Below are 20983 nucleotides of genomic sequence, written 5' to 3'. Positions count from 1 at the left end.
AAAAACTTATATATGCATGTATAAATACGAATGACAGTAGAAAAGAGAGGAAGAGTACTTGGAGCACAAGAGGTCGAAAGATTTCTCTTTGCGGCAGTAGGTGGGTTTTCGAAAATTAAATTGTGTAGAATTTGCTGAAAGTTGTGCCATCCCCACTCGTAATATTTGCAGGGGTTCTCAAGTCGATTATACAAAATGTTTTAGTCTGGTATGGCTTGTGTGCTGAAACTCATAAGATAAGCTTTATATAGCCAAAATTCGTTAATAGAATAAGAATTTCATTAAATTTTAGTATCAAAACTATTCCAAAAAGATATTATCTTATGTTTTAATATAATTTTACACTTTGATTCGATGCAGGGATCATGATGATAGAATTTGAGAAAATATATTAAATTCTACAAAAAGATAAGATATTATGAAGTGAATAAAACACAAATGATATAATATTATTTTAGAAAGTGTGAGACATAATTGAATCTAAGATTATATAATCTAGACTTATATACTATACATAGATTATACATAACTTTTTAAAATATTAAAATCCCATGTAGGATATTCAATTCAGATTTCAAAATCAATTGATATTCAATATGGATTATAAATCATTTCATTCTGTAAGATTCATTGGTATGAAATGCAAAAGTTATATCTTTTTTATGGCTTTAATATCTTAATAATTAATATCTTTTCTTATGTATACATGACAGAAATGTGTAAGAAGTTCTGTCCGATTGCAGCATATCATGATATTATGATATTATGGTCAACACTTATGTATTGTTATATTGTTTTTGTTGGTTTTTTAAAATACAAGAGGGAGATAGATATAATATTTGATGGAAGCTTATAGGAGAGACATGGAAGCATATATTTTTATTAATCTAAAGGCTCTTTATATAGAGCTCACATCAAACAAATAAGCATGATTAGTGTCACTCATATAGCCTAATCAATTACAAATATTTCTCCAATCAATCAACATTAAAACAAAATCAACTAATTAATATTTCAGTTACAATTTTGAATCATAATTCCAACACTCCCTCTTGATTCGAAATTGTAATTTTATTCAGAATTTGAAAATGACGATGTACTTCTCATCATCACCAAGCATGGAGCACTTCTCTCCACAACCGTGAAACACTTCTCTTCACAAACGTGATGCACTTCTCACCACAAACGTTTATCATTAAGCATGGAGCACTTCTCTCCACAATCGTGAAGCACTTCTCTTCACAAACATGGTGCACTTCTCACCACAAACGTGGAGCACTTCTATCCACAAACATTTTTTTTATCATTATGACACTCATCTTGGTGCCTCTTGTTATTTGATCCTCTTGACCCCCTTCATGTTCTTTCTCGGGAGGTTTGGTTGACTCGTCTTCAAATCCATTATTTGATTTAGTGTTGGATTGTATCCAAGAGGTTGCATCTCCCTCTCAGATTCAATCCTCCACCAACTTGAACTTCTCATGGCGGAAGTGATGAACTCACATTGACAGATATCCCTTAAGATCATTTAAGCTCTGATACCATTTGTTGGTTTTTTAAAATACAAGAGGGAGATAGATATAATATTTGATGGAAGCTTATAGGAGAGACATGGAAGCATATATTTTTATTAATCTAAAGGCTCTTTATATAGAACTCACATCAAACAAATAAGCATGATTAGTGCCACTCATATAGCCTAATCAATTACAAATATTTCTCCAATCAATCAACATTAAAACAAAATCAACTAATTAATATTTCAGTTACAATTTTGAATCATAATTCCAACAGTTTTGTAATAAAAATTTAGTGTTCTCCCCTTGAAAGGGGTTGTGGGCCGCCTATATGATATATTAAAAAGCAAATCATATGCATAATGATTAACTTTTGAGGTAGATGGAAAGCAAAAAGTAACATGGGGAGAGAACAATTCATTGCAGACCCAAAGCCATTCGAAGTCAACACATAAAGATTAGAGCATATGCATTGAACTTCTTCTCAACTCAAAACAAAAATAACTCTTTGCATGGCCATGTTCTTGTTCTGACCAAATATTGAGCTTCCATCGGCACACGAAAGAATATATTAAGACTATGGTTGTGCTGGATCCTTCCCCGCAACTTCAGAATGATAGTTATTCCATGCTCCCCTATAATGACTGAATAGATCTCTCAAAGCTGAAAGAAACATTGGTAGAGATATCAAGTTAGTATAAATTGGTGGAAATGAGTTTTTACATTAAATTGGTGGAAATGACTTCTACCTTTAAATGAGTTGAATGGAATAGAGAAAGAAATGAAAATTATTACTTTTTTTTCTCCATAATTGTATAAATTACACTTCTCAGAATCCAAAGGAGCATAAATTATGAAAGTCTGGCATGCATGATTCATTAGGGTACTCAATAGCATAACATGATTATTATGGTCAAAATTTATGTACATGTGGATTCCTAATCTTCACCTCCAAAGAATTGCAATAATTCATCAAAGAATGAAGCAGTACCTTGGTGCTGATGATATTGAGGACGGTGAGTTAAGGCGAGACTCTCCCAATCCTGGATCTGTGTTCCAATATTATTCTTGCTTTTGGGTTTGTCTTGAGGCACAGTTTTTGGAGCAGATGGACCAAATCGGTGTTTTTCAATATCCGGTATTGATCCCTTTTCCAAGTCATTCTCAACAACCTTTTTGGGACTTCTGCCTTCACAAGGTGTTTGAGATGGTGCAACTACTGTCTGAGAAGTAGTTCCTTTACTTGACTGATCACCCATGTGTCTTTTAGCACTGGTGTCCGTCGCCTCGTTTTCAATGGTCCTTCTCTTAGTCTTAAGAGCTAGATCATTGGTAGTTGCCATTTCAGCCTCTCCTCTTATACCTATCCACCTGAAGACGAACCTTTTTGTCTCGGGTTGATAAGTCTGCATTATATAATAATATAAACAGAATTATTAACAACGTAGCATCTGTTCGTCTTTGACAGCTGGCAGTGAATAAAGAAAATTTAGCAACAAACAAATAAGCAGTAAACGATATCTTACCTTTTGGATAATGTTCATAGAAGCTAATACGTTAGCAATATCATAGAGCCGCTTAACTTTAGCTGCAGAGTCATATATAGAAAAAAACATCTTAGCTATATATTGCTGAAGAAGTGTGAACAAGAAAACAACAAATAAAAATTTACTTTGGATCAATGACGGATCTTGAGCATCTCCATTCAATAAAATTGCAGCTTCATCAATGGATATCAGCTCCAACTGAAAGAAATACAAAATAATCAAGCTAGTCTCTAACAGACACATGAACCGGCAACAAAAATTGATTAGAACTAATTAAACGAACACAAAAGGTTGCATACCTCAGAGCATAGGAACAGCTTAACAAATTTTTGTGTCAGCAGTTCTATGCAATTTTCCTTCCGATTGTCTAATTTGCCCCCTCTACCATCCTCTACGACCTATAATATAATTTATTCTGTTGTCAGAATTACAAATTATTGCTGAAAAGTACATAACAAAATCAGCAGTTGTGTTTAATTAAAAAATCCGAAATTCAAAAGCCAGGACACCTGAGAAACCTCATCATCTTCAAGCCTCGTGTAGCTTTCCCCTAAACCTCCTCTCTGACAAATCAACAGAAATTTCAGATAGTTATGGAATGTCGACGTTAATTCCAAATACAAAAAAGAATTAGATACGCTAGGTACGTACCTGAAGCAATTGGAAAGTTTTTGGCAGGACACCAAACCCTTTCCAAGAGTAATGATTCTTCCTTTCCTTCTTAAGAAGCTGCATAACATTAACAATAGTTAACACTTCCCTAGCCCCCAGACTAATAAAATCAATGATTAAATTAAGCGAGAATTAAAGAGCTTACACCAATGCTTTCAAGAATCACAATGAAGTCACGAAGCCTCCTCTTGTCAACACCTACATAATTTCATCATGGAGTTCAAAAACTTATTTAAATAAAATGAACAAAAAGTTAAATTATTGGGACAAGTACCTAGTCGTGCACAAGCATCATGGGTTTCAATCATCTCCCCTCGGTCTTGGTCGTACAAGTTCAGGAAACTGCATCGTGTGTTAATTAAATTTGAGTAAAAAAACATAAGAAAAAACTTATACATGCATGTATAAATAAAGAATGAATGTAGAAAAGAGAGGAAGAGTACTTGGAGCATAAGAGGTCGAAAGATTTCTCTTTGCGGCAGTAGGTGAGTTTTCGAAAATTAAATTGTGTAGAATTTGCTGAAAGTTGCGCCATCCCCACTGGTAATATTTGCAGGGGTTCTCAAGTCGCTTATACAAAATGTGTTAGTCTGGTATGGCACTATGACTGTGTGTTGAAACTCACAAGATAAGCTTTATATAGCCAAAATTCGTTAATAGAATAAGAATTTCATTACTTTTTAGTATCAAAACTATTCTAAAGATATTATCTTATGTTTTAATATACTTTTACACTTTGATTCGATGCAGGTGATCGTGATGATAGGATTTGAGAAAATATATTAAATTCTATAAAAAGATAAGATATTATAAAATGACTAAAACACAAATGATATGATATTATTTTAGAAAAAGTGTACAACATAATTGAATCTAAGATATATAATCTAGACTTCTATACTATACAGATTATACATAACTTTTTAAGATATTAAAATCCTATGTATGATATTCAATTCAGATTTCAAAATCAATTGATATTCAATATGGATTATAAATCATTTCATTCTGTAAGATTCATTGGTATGAAATGCAAAAGTTATATCTTTTTTATGGCTTTAATATCTTAATATCTTTTCTTATGTATACATGACAGAAATGTGTAAGAAGTTCTGTCCGATTGCAATATATCATGATATTATGATATTATGGTCAAAACTTATGTATTGTTGTATTGGTTTTGTAATAAAAATTTAGTGTTCTCCCCTTAAAAGGGGTTGTGGGTCGCCTATATGATATATTCAAAGCAAATCATATGCATAATGATTAACTTTTGAGGTAGATGGAAAACAAAAAGTAACATGGGGAGAGAACAATTCATTGCAGACCAAAAGCCATTCGAAGTCAACACATGAAGATTAGAGCATATGCATTCAAATTCTTCTCAACTCAAACAAAAGTAACTCTTTGCATGGCCATGTTCTTGTTCTGACCAAATATTGAGCTTCCATCGGCACATGAAAGAATATACTAAGACTATGGTTGTGCAGGATCCTTCCCAGCAACTTCAGAATGATAAAAATTCCATGCTCCCACATAGTGACTGAATAGATCTCTCAAAGCTGAAAGAAACATTAGTAGAGATATCGTGTTAGTAGAGATATAAAGTGGGTAAATCAAGGGTAAAAGACATTCACTTATACACTCTTACATACATTACGCTTGCAGTTCTCTAAAAAACCTTTTTGAGCCACTAACTTATTCTCACGCCGGAGGTGAATCGGGGGGACAATCCCTCGCATTCTTCTCTATTTCAGGTCATATCCAGGCTTCGGTATCCGGCAGAATCTTGGCTCCAACAATTACATTTCTCAGAACCCAATGGAGCATAAATTATGAAAGTCGGCATGCATGATTCATTAAGGTACTCAATAGAATATCATAATTATTATTGTCAAAAATTTATGTACATGTGGATTCCTAATCTTCACCCCCAAAGAATGAAAGCAATACCTTGGTGCTGATGATATTGAGGACGGTGAGTTGAGGCGAGACTCTCCCAATCCTGGATCTGCGTCCCATTATTCTTGCCTTTGGTTTTGTCTTGAGACACAATTGTTGGAGAAAATGGACCATACCGGTGTTTTTCCATATCCGGTATTGATCCCTTTTCCAAGTCATTCTCAACAACCTTTTTGGAACTTCTGACTTCACGAGGTGTTTGAGATGGTGCTACTACTGTCTGAGAAGTAGTTGCTTTACTTGACTCATGATCACCCATGTGTCTTTTGACACTGGTGTTCGTCGGCTCGTTTTCAATGGTCCTTCTCTTAGTCTTAAGAACTGGATCATTGATCGTTGCCATTTCATCCTCTTCTCTCAATCCTATCCACCTGAAGACGAACCTTTTTGTCTCAGGTTGATAAGTCTGCATTATACAATATAAACAGAATTATTAACAATGTAGCATCTGTACGTCTTTTACAGTTGGCAGTGAACTAATGTAATTTAGCAGCAAACAAAAATCAGTGACCGATATCTTACCTTTTGGATAATGTTCATAGAAGCTAATACATTAGCAATATCATAGAGCCGCTTAACTTTAGCTGCAGAGTTATATATAGAAAAAAACATCTTAGATATATATTGATGAAGAAGTGTGTACAAGAAAAAAACAAATAAATTTACTTTGGATCAATGACGGATCTTGAGCATCTCCATTCAATATGTTTGCAGCTTCATCAATGGATATCAGCTCCAACTGAAAGAAATACAAAATAATCAAGCTAGTCTCTAAAACACACATGAACCGACAACAAAAAATAATTAGAGCTAAACGAACACAAAATGTTGGCATACCTCAGAGCACAGGAATAGCTTAACAAATTTCTGCGTCAGCAGCCCTATGCAGTTTTCCTTCCGCTTGTCTAAATTGTCCCCTCTACCGCCGTCTAAGGCCTATAATATAATTTATTCTGTTGTCAGAATTACAAATTATTGGTGAAAGTACAGAACAAAATTAACAGTTGTGTTAGATTTCATCAGAAAAAAATAGAAAAATGGGTTGTCTCATGTTTATTTAAAAACCCGAAATTCAAAAGCCAGCACACCTGAGAAACCTCATCATCTTCAAACCTTGTGTAGCTTTCCCCTGGACCTCCTCTCTGACAAATCAACAAAAATTTCAGCCAGTTGTGGAATGTCGTCGTTAATTCCAAATACAAAAAAGAATTAGATACGCTAGGTACGGACCTGAAGCAATTGGAAAGTTTTTGGCAGTACACCAAACCCTTTCCAAGAATAATGATTCTTCCTTTCCTTCTTAAGAAGCTGCATAACATTAACAATACTTAAACACTTCCCTAAACCCCCAGACTAATAAAATCAAGAGTAAATTACAGAGTTGTGGCTGAATTTTACCAGCTTTGACATTTTGGTGGCCGAAATTTCAAATTTGTAATATAGTGACCCAACATTGCTTTTATATTTTAAAAAGGTGGCTAGGAGCCACATTTTTGAGGAAAAATTACTTTTTGTTCTTTAAAAGGTGGCTCTTAGCCACCTTTTCCAAGAGTCAAAGCAATATTTGGCCACCATATTGCAAATTTGAAATTTCGGTCACCAAAATGTAAAAGCGATAAAGTTCAACCATCCTTTTTCAATTTACTCTAAAATCAATAATTAAATTAAGCGAGAATTAAAGAGCTAGCTTACACCAATGCTTTCAAGAATAACAATGAAGTCACGAAGCCTCCTTTTGTCAACACCTACATAATCTCATCATGGAGTTCATAAACTTATTTAAATAAAATAAACAAAACGTTAAATTATTGGGACAAGTACCTAGTCGTGCACAAGCATCATGGGTTTCAATCATCTCCCCTCGCTCTTGGTCGTACAAGTTCAGGAAACTGCATCGTGTGTTAATTAAATTTGAGTAAAAAAACATAAGAAAAAACTTATACATGCATGTATAAATAAAGAATGAATGTAGAAAAGAGAGGAAGAGTACTTGGAGCATAAGAGGTCGAAAGATTTCTCTTTGCGGCAGTAGGTGGGTTTTCGAAAATTAAATTGTGTAGAATTTGCTCAAAGTTGCGCCATCCCCACTAGTAATATTTGCAGGGGTTCTCAAGTCGCTTATACAAAATGTGTTAGTCTGGTATGGCACTATGGCTGTGTTGAAACTCACAAGATAAGTTTATATAGCCAAAATTCATTAATAGAATAAGAATTTCATTACTTTTTAGTATCAAAACTATTCTAAAGATATTATCTTATGTTTTAATATACTTTTACACTAAGATTCGATGCAGGTGATCATGATGATAGGATTTGAGAAAATATATTAAATTCTACAAAAAGATAAGATATTATAAAATTACTAAAACACGAGTGATATGATATTATTTTAGAAAAAATGTGAGACATAATTGAATCTAAGATTATATAATCTAGACTTATATACTATACATAGATTATACATAACTTTTTAAGATATTAAAATCCCATGTATGATATTCAATTCAGATTTCAAAATCAATTGATATTCAATATGGATTATAAATCATTTCATTCTGTAAAAGTTATATCTTTTGTATGACTTTAATATCTTAATATCTTTTCTTATGTATACATGAGAGGAATGTGTAAGAAGTTTTGTCCTATTGAAGCATATCATGATATTATGGTCAAAATTTATGTATTGTTGTATTGTTTTGTAATAAAAAATTAGTGTTCTCCCCTTAAAAGGGTTGTGGGCCACCTATATGATATATTCCACACTTATATACTATTAATCATAAATAATTTTTTAAAGCTTAAAATCTCATTTATTCAATTAAGATATCTATAATTAATTAGATTTTGTTTTACAAAATCTATGATATTCAATTCATATTTCAAAATCAATTGATATTCATTATGGATTATAAGTAGTCATTTCATACCATGAAATTGTGTCTTATTGAAAATATGACAAATAGAATTTATTACAACTTTTTAACTTATTCTAGATTTTATAATGATTTTTAGGAGATGGTGCTGAATATAGTAATACTAATTATTGTATTTATAAATAACAATTGAACTGAACTCATCTTGAAAATGATAAAACTTGTATTGTTTCATTGATATGAAATGTGAAAGTCATATTCTTACTGACTTGAATACTTTACAATCATTAAAGTATCCGAAGAAATACACTTTTTCGTATTTATTTAGGAACATCCAATTCAACCATCAAATATAAACACTAATAATTTGAACATAACTATCATTTGAATTTATGCATAACTTCAATAATGTTAAAACTAAGAGGACAAAAATAAGCTTATCTATACCTAAAATATGTTGTGCAAAACATGATAATCTTATTTGAGAGCAAGTTCAAGAATATTCTAATAAGTGCAGTACAAATATATTCAAAAAATAATATCTTAGTAGTTTATGACATTATTTTGGTATATGAACTCTTATAAGAAATGTTATAATTGTGTCATATTATTAAAATAATAATATATTTAAAATATTACTCGAGGGAAGGGAAAAGACGAGGGAATAAAAATATTTTGAAATGGAGGAAAGTCAATTATTTATTGATAATAATGGTATACGACATACACAATGGTGCTATGAAAATAAGTCACTTGTTGTATGTCTTATTAATTTAAGAAATCACTAATATATTAGTGGAGCACTTATTTTTTTCAAATGCCTTAGTTTTCGGCCAGATCATTTTAGGACATTGTTCGACTTGTTCTAGATACACAAGTAGCCAGATTCAGTGAACGTATTTATTGATGTTCTTATTGATGTTTCCTTTCTATTTGGATGTCTTAGCAGAGAAAATCTCAGACGCAATATTAAATATCATGCTCCATTCATTCCTTAAATTTTTCTTGTCCAATTTCCGAAAACTATTTACTTTATAAAAATTCTTTCATTTATTACAGAATAAATATGGCAAAATTGAATACCAAAACTAGTCGGTTATGAGCTAATTTGATCAATTTTAGACCTTAAACCGATCATGTGTCTTAATCAAGTTAGGAAGATCTGTTTGAAAGATTTAGTCGGGTCTAATAGGCTTACCCATTCAAATATGGGGTTGATTTTATGCTTGAAAAAACTATTAGAGAGTGCAACGACTATGCAACATCATTACCTAAAACCAACCGTCATCAGTCGGTTATATGAGGTCCCTAACCATTGACCGGTAAATATATTTAGGATCTAGCAAAAAATTGATTATCCTTAATCGGTTACAGGTATACATTCACTACTGACTTTTAACTAGTTGAACCAACCACCTTACAATTGGTTAGATGTATTTGATTAGGTTTATAAAACAATGATCCATAAATGTGAAAGCTAAACGCACACGACCAACCGTCTTGTTAAGGACGTGGTTGGCTTTCTATAGATTGTAAAGGTAAAATCGGTTTGATATTTACCGAAGAAGTCGGTTTTTCCGGTGATATTTATATTAAAAGTGGTCGGCTATGCATTATGTTGGTTGGTTTTTTAAACAACATTTTGTTATTTTCTATAACTATTATTCCTAATTAAACCAACCATTCATAATAAATCATACAATCACACTTCATCACTAATAAAGAAAATGTATCCGTCGTATGTATATTATTTTAATAATAAAATCTTGGCGCTAACAGCGAATTTACGACTAAAAAATCAAAAATCCGTCGTAAGTATTTACGACGGAAAATATTATCAATATTAATATTCATAATAAGTTTCCATCATATTTATAATATTAAATAATATTGAATAATATTAATGATATATAATAAGTCTGTTTTCGAGTCTCTCAACTCTAAATACCCAAAAAGCTAGCATAAACAACACTTTTATGCATTACTGATCAGCCTAACTTTCAATTTTAACAATGCCTATTCGATGAGTACAAGCAACACCTGCACCAAATTACTGGATAATGGCTTCACAAACATTTCTTGTGTTGCAATTTCGAAAATTTCTTTAAGCAAACTGCAGCCGTTTCACTCTTTAATACTTTTATAATTATAATTCATCAGCTTCTGTTTAAAAGACTAGAGGCAAAAAGGTCCTTAAAACTTTTAGCTGTAAGATTTGATATAAACCAAACTTTGTAATGTGAAAGCTTGCATAGTTGAGGCACACATCATTGATCTCTTAACATGCAAGATATCTGTTAAGTTATAATTCATCGGCTTGTACTGCTTGGACGAAGACAGATGAAAATGTTCTGAATAATTATACATTTATACCATAGTTTATAAGAACAAAACAAGAACGAATATGTAAATGCATTGTTTTAAACAGAGAACGAATATGAAATAGCTGATACTAACAACAGTTCTGTTACAAAAATTTACATGTATAAAACAGGATAGTCGTTTCAATGTTAGAGCAGCAAAGCTAGCTAGTTATATTTTGCATAGCTAGCAATAAGAATGACAAAGATTAGAGCCCTTTTATATTTGTCTTTGCTATGCCTTTTTGCTTCTGTACAATGTTACAGAGGACATGAGAATAACCCTTTTGCAAAACGTATTAAGGCGCGGAATTTGAGAAGGGCGTCTATTTTTCAGGATGAGATTCAGAAAGTTGAGTATTCACCGGTGTACATTGGACCCCAAGATGGACTGAAGGAGGCTGACAAGGTAGAATCATTGCCAGGGCAACCTGATGGAGCAACTTTTGATCAGTACTCAGGTTATGTCACCGTTGATCCTGTTGCTGGAAGAGCACTTTTCTACTATTTGGCACAGTCCGAAAATTCATCTAGCCAGCCCCTGGTTCTATGGCTAAATGGAGGTTAGTCTGGAATTCTACCATACTTCTTAGAGAAAATACGAAACCAGAAGCTCAAAATTTGGCATTTAAAATTTTAAGATGACAGATTCATTGTTTTCCTCAAACAAATATTCAGTATTGGAAGTTTAAATAATCAAATTAAATGACAGGACCTGGTTGTTCTTCGTTTGGAACTGGAGCAATGATGGAACTTGGGCCATTTAGAGTCAACAGTGATGGCGAAACATTATCCCAGAACAAGTATGCTTGGAACAATGGTGAGTGCAGTTTTCTTTTCCTGATAAGACTAAAAACTATTCACTCATTAAGCTCTTCAGAAGGTTACTAACAGTCATTGTCTTGGCAATGTAGAGGCAAATATGTTATTCCTGGAATCCCCAGCTGGTGTTGGATTTTCATATTCTAACACAACATCAGATTATGTAACTGGAGATTCGAGAACTGCAGCTGATGCTTATACATTTATGATGAACTGGCTACAGAGATTTCCCGAATACCAAACCCGGGATTTCTTTATTGCTGGAGAGGACTATGCAGGACACTATATTCCTCAATTAGCTCAACTAATTCTTCAAAACAACAAGATCACGAACCAAACTGTCATTAATCTAAAAGGAATTGCTGTAAGATTCTACTAACCAATCAAGCTTTCCTTGAAACAAGCTTAAACATTCAAACTCTTGCACCCAAAAATCATAAATCAGGAGAATTGATATATGAGGTATTTCATTTACAGATTGGAAATGCATATATAAACGACGAGACAGACCTGGCTGGAATCCTAGAATATTATTGGACACATGCTCTAATATCTGATGAAGTTCATATGGGGATCACCTTGAATTGCAACTTTACAGTAGGTGCAAATATTTCAGATACATGTGGAACCTATCTTGATCAAATAAACACAGATGGTATCTTCCCTTACGATATATATGCCCCTTGGTGTGGCTCCTCAATTGGTTCACCATCTGTATGCTTCTTTTACAAACTTCTATTTTTCGCTAACTTACAAATTTTATATAGTCTCTGTCTCATCATATTAATTCATTACTATGCAGACATCAAGATTTGATCCGTGCACAGATACGTATATCAAGTTAGTCATGGGAATCTTGCAAGTAAACTTCTAAACTCAGCTACATTCTTTGCTAATAAGTCACCTAATAATTTCCATTTAACAATATAAAGCTACCAGTTTTTCTGAAACCTCGAGGTATTGTTACTACTGTCCAAAAATGGCCAAAATTATTACTCTAACTAATTAGCCACATTAACCTTGTTGTAGCGAATTAATTGATAATCAATGGACGGATTCCCCAGAAACGGTGTTGCCTATTATTAAGGAACTCATGAGCAGTGGCATCAGTGTTTGGCTATACAGCGGAGACACAGATGGTGTAGTGCCAGTGGCAGCAACACGATACGCGATAGACTCTCTTCAAAGACTTGTTAAAACTCCATGGTACCCCTGGTACACTCAAGCTGAGGTACAATTAGCATATAATCCACGGTCCACAAATCTTCTTATAATTTTGAGTCACTTGTTATTCATTTTCTAAATAAATTTGTGTTTAGGTGGGAGGATACGCAATTGAATATGAAAATCTGACATTTGTGACGGTAAGGGGATCAGGACATTATGTTCCAAGTTACCAGCCTTCTCGCGCTCTAACTCTGTTCTCTTCGTTTTTGGCTGGAGAGCTTCCTCCGGCACACAAGAACTGATCAAGATAGCTTTGCTGACTGGAGTCGACTGCAGGAGATATTCCGAATCCAAGTACTAATTGATTCTGTAATAAAATGTTGATAAATGTTTGCTAATAATCTTTCAACATAACTCAGAAAGATGGTCACTACTGCTTCACTACGGTTTTTCTTATTTCAATAATTTTTTTTATAATGAGGAGGAGATAATATCATATCGATGCTATCTCTGATCCGAATAGATTAACAGAAGTAATATCTTAATATGATTTTTCTTATAAAGTTAAAAATCTTCACGTTTATGAAAACACGGAGCCTGAGAACGTCAAGCGAAGCATCTTGAAAAACGAGGGAATGTAGATTCACATTTCTTTATATTTTTTTCAACTGCTTCACACACATTTTAAAATACAAATAAAATATAGATTCATAACGTTTTTAAAAAAATTTCTTGTATAAAAATTTAAACATTTAACTTCATTCTAAAAAAAAAAAATTAATCGGGAAGAGTATTAGTCATCAAGAGCAAATCAATGATCGACACTCTTTAAAGGATCATGTCCAATTTTTTTTCTAGAAATATCAGTTTTTATTTAATTCAATTTTTATCACGACAGTATAAAAATATCACATCTTATTTATTTCTCAAAAAAGCATGTAAAGGTACCCGAATAAAATTTATGCAACACAATAAAATTTACTTAACGAACTCAAGGGACAAAAAGCAAAAAGCCTTTTGACATTTTAAAAATCAAGAATTTCGATAAGGAGTCGTACAAACATTTAGTAATGTTTTAAATATATCAGAGTGCCTAACCCAGTGCCCTAAAAGTTGTTGATTACTTTGTTCGTACATTTTCCGTCTCGATAAAATGTTAATCGGATAAAAATTAAATCGAGAACAATTTCGACAACTTCGAGCGTAAAGAGCTAAAACTATTATTTTCAAGAATATGCTTTTTCTCTTAGATCTTAATGTTCTTTGAGACAGTTCCATGTTATTGATCTACTATTCTGAAATTAAATGACAAGCAAAGTAGAGAATATATAAATATAAATCATGCTTCGGTTTAAAGCTAGCATAAAACTGACAAAATGAATCAAACACAAAGAGAATAATTCTCATTTAACCATATTACCTCATTTTTTTAACAAATAGGAGCGGAAAGGTATCATATTCGTTCCCTTGAATGAAAGTTTCCTGCTCTTCTTTCATTGACGCCTTTGGAAATCTATTATGTGTACGTGTGTGTGTCTATATATATAAATTAATGATGTTTATTATGTACATATTGCATTCATCCTACTGAGATAATGAAGCACTTTAGCCATGAGCATGTACTAATCCTGAACGAGACGTACATTTCTAGGGAGGGTGATGTATGTCGTGGCTGCAATGATAAGATTTTCTCGTGCAAATCATTTGTTTATAGTTGCAGCCTCAGCGAGAGCAGCAGTAGTGTGGATAATGAATGTCTTCATTTTTTACTCCACAAAACCTGTGCTGAATCACCCCCTGAAATGGAAGTGCAACTCCTCATAAGCTGTCCTGAATTTCCTGAAAAACTTTTAATCGGGTGCGATTATAAGTTTCTTCTCCTCCATTCCAAACCCTTTAGCCATGTAAAGCCTCCTCTAAATAACATTCTCCGGATGAGGACTCGGTGTGCTATTTGCGGCATTGATTGGAAATGCTTCTCCTATTGTTCTATGGGAGGCAAATTTATTGTTTGCCTCAAATGTGCTATTCACCTTATTCACTCTGTAGAGGATGCCAAGTTTCACCATCAATCTCACACTCAACACCCATTAGTCTTAATCCAGAATCCGACCTCATTTTATTGTCATGCTTGCAAAGTAGAGGATAATATCAGAGACATGTCTTATAAATGCACCGAATGTCAGTTTTGGATTCACAAGACTTGTGCTGATGCTCCTGCTTCTTTCCCCTTTCCCTTTCACGATAAACACCCTCTTTTCCTCCGTTTTTCTCTTCCAAAAGTTTATCACAAATTTGATCAGTACTGCAGACTCTGCTATGAAACACTCAATCGATTGAACTGGCTTTACTACTGTCCAAAATGCAGATTCTTCGTTCATTTTCAATGTGCTAGATCAAATCAAATGTCGAGGTAATACTGCACTCAAATGTCAATGTCTAAATCTTTTTTTTTTAAACCCCATCCCAGTGTGAGAAAAGGCCTCCAGAGTCACAATTTCAGTACATAATGCATCAAATGTCATGGTCTAGAAAAATGGCCCTCACTGTCAATTTAAAACACAATTTCATGTTAAGTTTTACATTTTTCACGAAGTCACGTTTTGGCATTTTCATTTTTCAAATAAGCATATACGTAACACGAAATTACGTTTTAATGACTAGAAACGTAACACGAAGTTACGTTTTAGGTATTTATTCATAAAAAAATACTTCAAATTAACGGTTTTAACATTTTAAGGTTCATAAGGCTTTAGAATATTTTTTTATACTTCAAATTAAAATGACTAACGCTTAGGGTTTAGGATTGAGGGCCCTAACCCTCGAGAGTCTAAACCCTAATTAATTCGAGGCTTTAGGGTCGTGAGACCCTAAAGCCTCGGAATCAGTGTAATAAAGTTAATATTGAAACGTAAATTAAGAGTTGTTAATATTTTAGGGTTCACATTTGAGTTTTAGAATAACTTATTTATACTTGAAATTAAATTGACTGACGGTTAGGATTTAGGATTGAGGGTTTAGGGCTCCTAACCCTCGAGCCTAAACCCTAATTAATTTGAGACTTTAGGGTCGGAACCAAATTAAAAAAATTATCCAAAAATATAGATTAATAGTTTAAATATTTTAGGATTCATATTTTATTTGAAGTTAAATTAATTTTTAAAAAATTAAAAAAGACAATACTCAAAACGCAACTTTAAGTTACGTTTAGGAGGTAAGACACAACTTAAAGTTGCGTTTTGAGTATAATATCATTAAAAACGGTGAAAACGCCAACCGAAATTGCGTTTTGTGTTTAATGCAAACCGAGCTTAATTGCGTTTTGGTGTGACATTGACGGCCTTTTCCGGAGATGGTGACTTTGAAGGCCATGTATGTGCTCAATTAGGTGACTGGGAGGGCCAACACCCTCTCAATGTCTAGTCGATTTTTCTTTCTGCACAAATGTTGTTATATATTCTAGCCGTCTATCATTTCAGTTCCAACATATATTAATTTGTCTCAACCTTTATATACGGTTTTCTCAGGTCTAGTGAAAATGATATATATTCCAATTTGGTGCACCTCCCTGCAACTAACGAATCATCATTAGTTGAAGAATCTGTCAAGTTGATGATAAGTAGTTTGAGCCATAGTAACAACAGTACCATCTTAGGCACAAGAATACTTATAAGGGATTGGGCTGACGATGAACATAATCTGCAACTGATAACGATTAATGAGCTACATGATGAGAAAGACGATATTACTGAATTGTTATTGTTATGTGATGGTTGTGGGAAACCTATTCAAACGACTGATGGCAAGCTTTTCTATTGTTGTGTGCTTTGTAAGTACTTTCTGCATAAAGCCTGTGCAGAGTTGCCCAAAGAGATTGAGCACCACCTTTGGCCAGGAAAGAAGTTCAATGCATTGAGATGCAGTGAACAAGACCATTCCATATGTGAACTCTGTGGAGATATCTGCAATAATGGTATAATATTTGTCAATCGCGTTATAGACATAAAGCTCCATCTAGCATGTGCCATGCTACCAAAACTGATCAAGCATGAAGTTCACCGTCACCAACTTACTCAACAAATCTGTACACGTTATAATTGGTGCAAAGCATGTGGACAATTGTTCATGTACATTCTACACGGATGCGAAAATTGTGATTTCTACATATGTGGAGAATGTAGTATGAAGGCAAGAACAATTGAACACCGCTGGGATCCGCATCCCCTTCATTTGATATATGATCCCAGCATGGTCATAAATCATGAGCACGATTTCAATTGTGAGTTCTGCTCTGAAGATATTGACACAAACTATTGGTTCTATCATTGCGGTGATTGTGATCTTTCATTCCACACGACTTGTGCTAATACGAGTACCTTAACCCATAGACAACGTATTCCCCTGCATCCGCATCATGTTACTTTCTCGCCTACTCTTCCTAAACTTTATCGTGACTCTCCTGATGTCTTCTGCCAATTCTGCTCCGCCAGAGGGAATATATTGCAATGGGTTTACTACTGTACCGTCTGCACATATTTCTGCCATTTTGACTGTGTTGCACCTCCCTTTGATAAAAATTTCAGGTAAGAAATTTTGAAATTTTAAGATTCATGAAACATGTACCTGCTACCAAATTTTTATTATTTCAATTTTCTTTCACTGATATCTGTCGTAATCTTCTCAGGCTCGTAGCTTACGTGAATAAGCTGTGGGATTCGGATTCGGACGAGGAATGATGGTTGGTGCATAAGAGCATCTCCAACAGCCTCTTAGTTGACTCCTAAATATAATATATATAATGTGGCTATTAGTAATTTAGTACAAAGTTAAGAGTGTGAACTCCAACAATACTGTCTATATCTCTTCTCTATTTCATATTTTATTTCTATTGGGCTCTAATGTAACAATGTTAAGTGGAGGTGAATTGGAAATCTCTTCTCTATTTCATATTTTATTTCTATTGGGCTCCACTACAACAATGTTAAGCGGAGGTGAATTTGAGGGAAGTAATTTTTTAATGTGAAAAAATAAGTTAAGAGCTATGTGGTGACTCTTAACTTTGAGGAGAGAGAAATAAGAGGCTCTTAGTGATATCTTTTGGAGCAACTTTTTTTCCTCTCTCTCCTCAAATTTCAAGTTAAGAGCTTAGATGAGGAACTGATAATGTTATGATAATTTATCATAACATTTATTTTAAATAATAAAATATAAGATTCAGATCGTGTAATTAATATTATTAAAATTATTTCCTTCAAAAAAATATTATTAAAATTATATAAGTTATTTAGTTCTAAATATACATACAAGATATGTTGTTATATTTTATTTAAATTTAATTATGATTTATATTAATATAAGATACATTAAAATAATATACCAATATTAAAAAGACATATATATATATATTTAGAAATAATAAAAAACACGCGTGTATGTATATATACTATATTATTAAAACTAAAAAACACCCAAATATCGGTTGTTGGTTTATAACATTTTATAATGTATTATGTAAATCTCAAATTCTGTATAAAGAAGTCATCTTGTTGTTTTAGTTTGACATTGTTTTTCTAGTGTGTGTTCATGGGCACATGCCAAGCGTGGAATTTTATAAGTTTGACTCAATTTGATTGGCTTTTATATCTTAATAATGATGGACCCCTGCATATACAACAACAACACCAATCAAAATCTCTCAAACATATAAAATTTCGCGCTTAGCATGTGCTCATGGGCAAACACTAGACAAACCCTTCTTTTATACCCCCTCCATGGCTAAATGCTTTTCTCGTTTGATATGTCGGGGCTTTTCATAACGTTAGACAAATTACTAACTTACGTTTAATTTATAAAACCAAATTAGTCATGAGTGATCTTGTTGGATTCGTTTTTATGAGTACTTTACTACGGTAAAATTTTTATTTTTATTACTAATACAAAATTAAGAATATTACCGATCAAAAGTGTACATTGGCAAACGTGCTAAAGACAAATAGGAAAATTATTAAAAGACGGAGGGAGTATATGATAAGAGTGTGTTGTGTTATTTGTGTAACTTCAGTTTTGCCGGAAATATAATTATTGTAAGTTACTCCCTCCGTCCTTTTGTAGTTGTCACATTTTTAATTGCTGATCAAATTGCCTAATTTTTTTACCAAAGATTATGAGTTATCCTTCCATTATTTATGAAAACTGAAAATTACATTTTAAAGTAGATTAAAAGTTATTTTCGGTGACATGTTTTTTTTATTTCATCAATTGATAAAATATTATGGAAATTTAGTCAAATTTTGGTCAATTAACATATTAATAGATTGATATCGTAATATATATCTAAAATATTAAAAAAAAAATAAGATTCGAATTGCGTAAATAATATATTAAAATTATACATATTATTTATTTCTAGAAATACTAAGAAGATATATTATTTTCTTTTATATTATTATATATATCTTAGTATTACTAGAAATACTAAGATATATATATATATATATATATATATATATATATATATATATATATATATATATATATATATATATATATATATATATATATGGGAGGGTTCTGGTACAAACTTACAAACTTACAAACTTTTTTTGTTCAACACATATATAACTTGAGTTCAACATTTTTTTAACATATTTTGTTGAACATCGATTAAAATAGTGGTGGAGAAGTACATAAACCAATTTTTAAATGTAAGAACTAAGGTAAACATGTTATATAACAAATATTTATGTTTCTAGACCCTACCCAAACCCCAGAGGTATAGTTTAAACATCTTTTTAGATATATTCAACACAATGATAATTAGTGTTCAACACCCGATGTTGAACCCCAGTTATAAATGTGTTGAAAACGCGATTTATTTATGCGTTATTTTTAAAAATTGTGATGTTTTTTGAAGAATTTTCAACATGGATACTTTATATAACTAAGGATTAACACGATGGGAGAATAAAAAAAATTTTGTAAGTTTGTAACTTAAAAAAGTTTTTATTTGATCCTATCCCTATATGTATATATATATATAGAGAGAGAGGGCTACTCTAGTGAGAACTTTAAATGGTGAGAACTGGATACTGGGCTTAAAACAACTAGATATTGGGTTTAAAATTAGGAACAGAATTAGGCCCATTAACGTAACCATTCTAAACATCGCGGTTTTAACAAACCATTACCCACTCGAACTGTCACTAGCAAATCACCCCCAAATTACCCACTCAACCTGTCAATCGGCGTGTTTTGCTGCTGTACGTTGCTGAACTCTGCTGAACGTTGCTGAAATTGTTCTTGCAAGTTCGTAGACACTGTTCCTTTCACTTCTCTAACGATTCACTTTAAATTTGAGTAGTTATGTAAATGGATTCATCATCACGAATCACTGATGTTAGACACTTTGCTTTTTTGCAGATTTCGTGCTTAGATGACACAAACATATCTCGAGCACTAAAAAATTGGTATGTGAGTCGTATATATTGTATGCATGTGTTTTTAGTTAGTTTTTGTTAAGTGATTATCACTAAATCACTTGCAAATCAATAAGTTTGTATTAATTTTTGGTTTTAACTGTATTGGAAGCAACTTGTATACGTGTTTAATTAAAAATTTTGCTTAGGGTTTTGTTCATGATTTAATCAGCTTAAGATGTGCTAAGCACTAATTATGTATTTTAAGTTTAGTGCTCAGAGGTTTTGTGATAGGCAGCGGTATGTTTATTTGCTTCCGGTGTTTGTATTTGATTTGAGGTGTATATTTTATCAAATTGCAAAAGTAGAAATGTGGTTGAGGGTGATTTGAGGTGTATATTTTATCAATCTGAGCACAAAAGTTCTTTAGATTCTGAGGCAAGCACCTCTTTATAATGTTGCCAAACTGTTGAACTGTAAATTCCAATCTGGATGAAATATTGCTTTGGCATAGGTCAATTAGAAAAGAAGTAAGTGATATAGCTGAAACAGCTAGAATGATATCGTTATACGAAGATTTTTCTGATATATCCATATTTAAAAGAGAAGAAAAGTGATTTTCACAAGTTAAGATGTTTAATTAGAAGT

General features: G+C 32.6%; 3 protein-coding genes across 3 annotated transcripts; 2 read left to right on the top strand and 1 right to left on the bottom strand.

Annotated features, from left to right (window-relative positions):
* Positions 1-1847: 1847 nt before the first annotated feature.
* LOC135146982 (E2F transcription factor-like E2FE) lies at positions 1848-3584 on the bottom strand. The gene is made up of 5 exons (XM_064079040.1): positions 3364-3584; positions 3190-3262; positions 3044-3105; positions 2509-2923; positions 1848-2180 (listed from the first exon to the last, which is right to left on the bottom strand). The coding sequence occupies exons 3-5, from the start codon at positions 3059-3061 to the stop codon at positions 2095-2097; spliced, it is 519 nt and encodes a 172-aa protein (XP_063935110.1). The 5' UTR covers positions 3062-3105; positions 3190-3262; positions 3364-3584; the 3' UTR covers positions 1848-2094.
* Positions 3585-11130: 7546 nt separating this feature from the next.
* Positions 11131-13250, top strand: LOC108226053 (serine carboxypeptidase 1-like). The gene is given in 7 exon segments (XM_017401006.2): positions 11131-11494; positions 11644-11751; positions 11846-12117; positions 12231-12467; positions 12556-12593; positions 12711-12984; positions 13073-13250. Coding segments are annotated over 7 exon segments (1443 nt in total). The 3' UTR covers positions 13223-13250.
* A 1261-nt stretch (positions 13251-14511) lies between these two features.
* Positions 14512-17836, top strand: LOC108225734 (uncharacterized). Its single transcript, XM_017400674.2, has 3 exons — positions 14512-15333; positions 16448-17503; positions 17605-17836. Exons 1-3 carry the CDS (start codon positions 14516-14518, stop codon positions 17654-17656), a joined length of 1926 nt encoding a protein of 641 aa, XP_017256163.2. The 5' UTR covers positions 14512-14515; the 3' UTR covers positions 17657-17836.
* The last annotated feature ends 3147 nt before the right edge of the window (positions 17837-20983 follow it).

This window comes from Daucus carota, chromosome 6 (assembly GCF_001625215.2).
Source record: "Daucus carota subsp. sativus chromosome 6, DH1 v3.0, whole genome shotgun sequence".
In the NCBI taxonomy this organism is placed as follows: Eukaryota; Viridiplantae; Streptophyta; class Magnoliopsida; order Apiales; family Apiaceae; genus Daucus; species Daucus carota.
Note: the sequence above shows the minus strand (reverse complement) of the source record. Positions and strands in the feature narration are given on the sequence as shown.

What these genes read in the sequence shown, in the direction of transcription:
- LOC135146982 (XM_064079040.1), bottom strand. An exon ending in TCAATATCATCAGCACCAAG is followed by an intron (nt 2,181 to 2,508) that starts GTACTGCTTCAT and finishes TGTTTCTTTCAG; the next exon opens with CTTTGAGAGATCTATTCAGT.
- LOC108225734 (XM_017400674.2), top strand. Translation starts at nt 14,516, where the DNA reads ATGAAGCACTTTAGCCATGAGCATGTACTAATCCTGAACGAGACGTAC. An exon ending in AGATCAAATCAAATGTCGAG is followed by an intron (nt 15,334 to 16,447) that starts GTAATACTGCAC and finishes CGGTTTTCTCAG; the next exon opens with GTCTAGTGAAAATGATATAT. An exon ending in CCCTTTGATAAAAATTTCAG is followed by an intron (nt 17,504 to 17,604) that starts GTAAGAAATTTT and finishes TAATCTTCTCAG; the next exon opens with GCTCGTAGCTTACGTGAATA.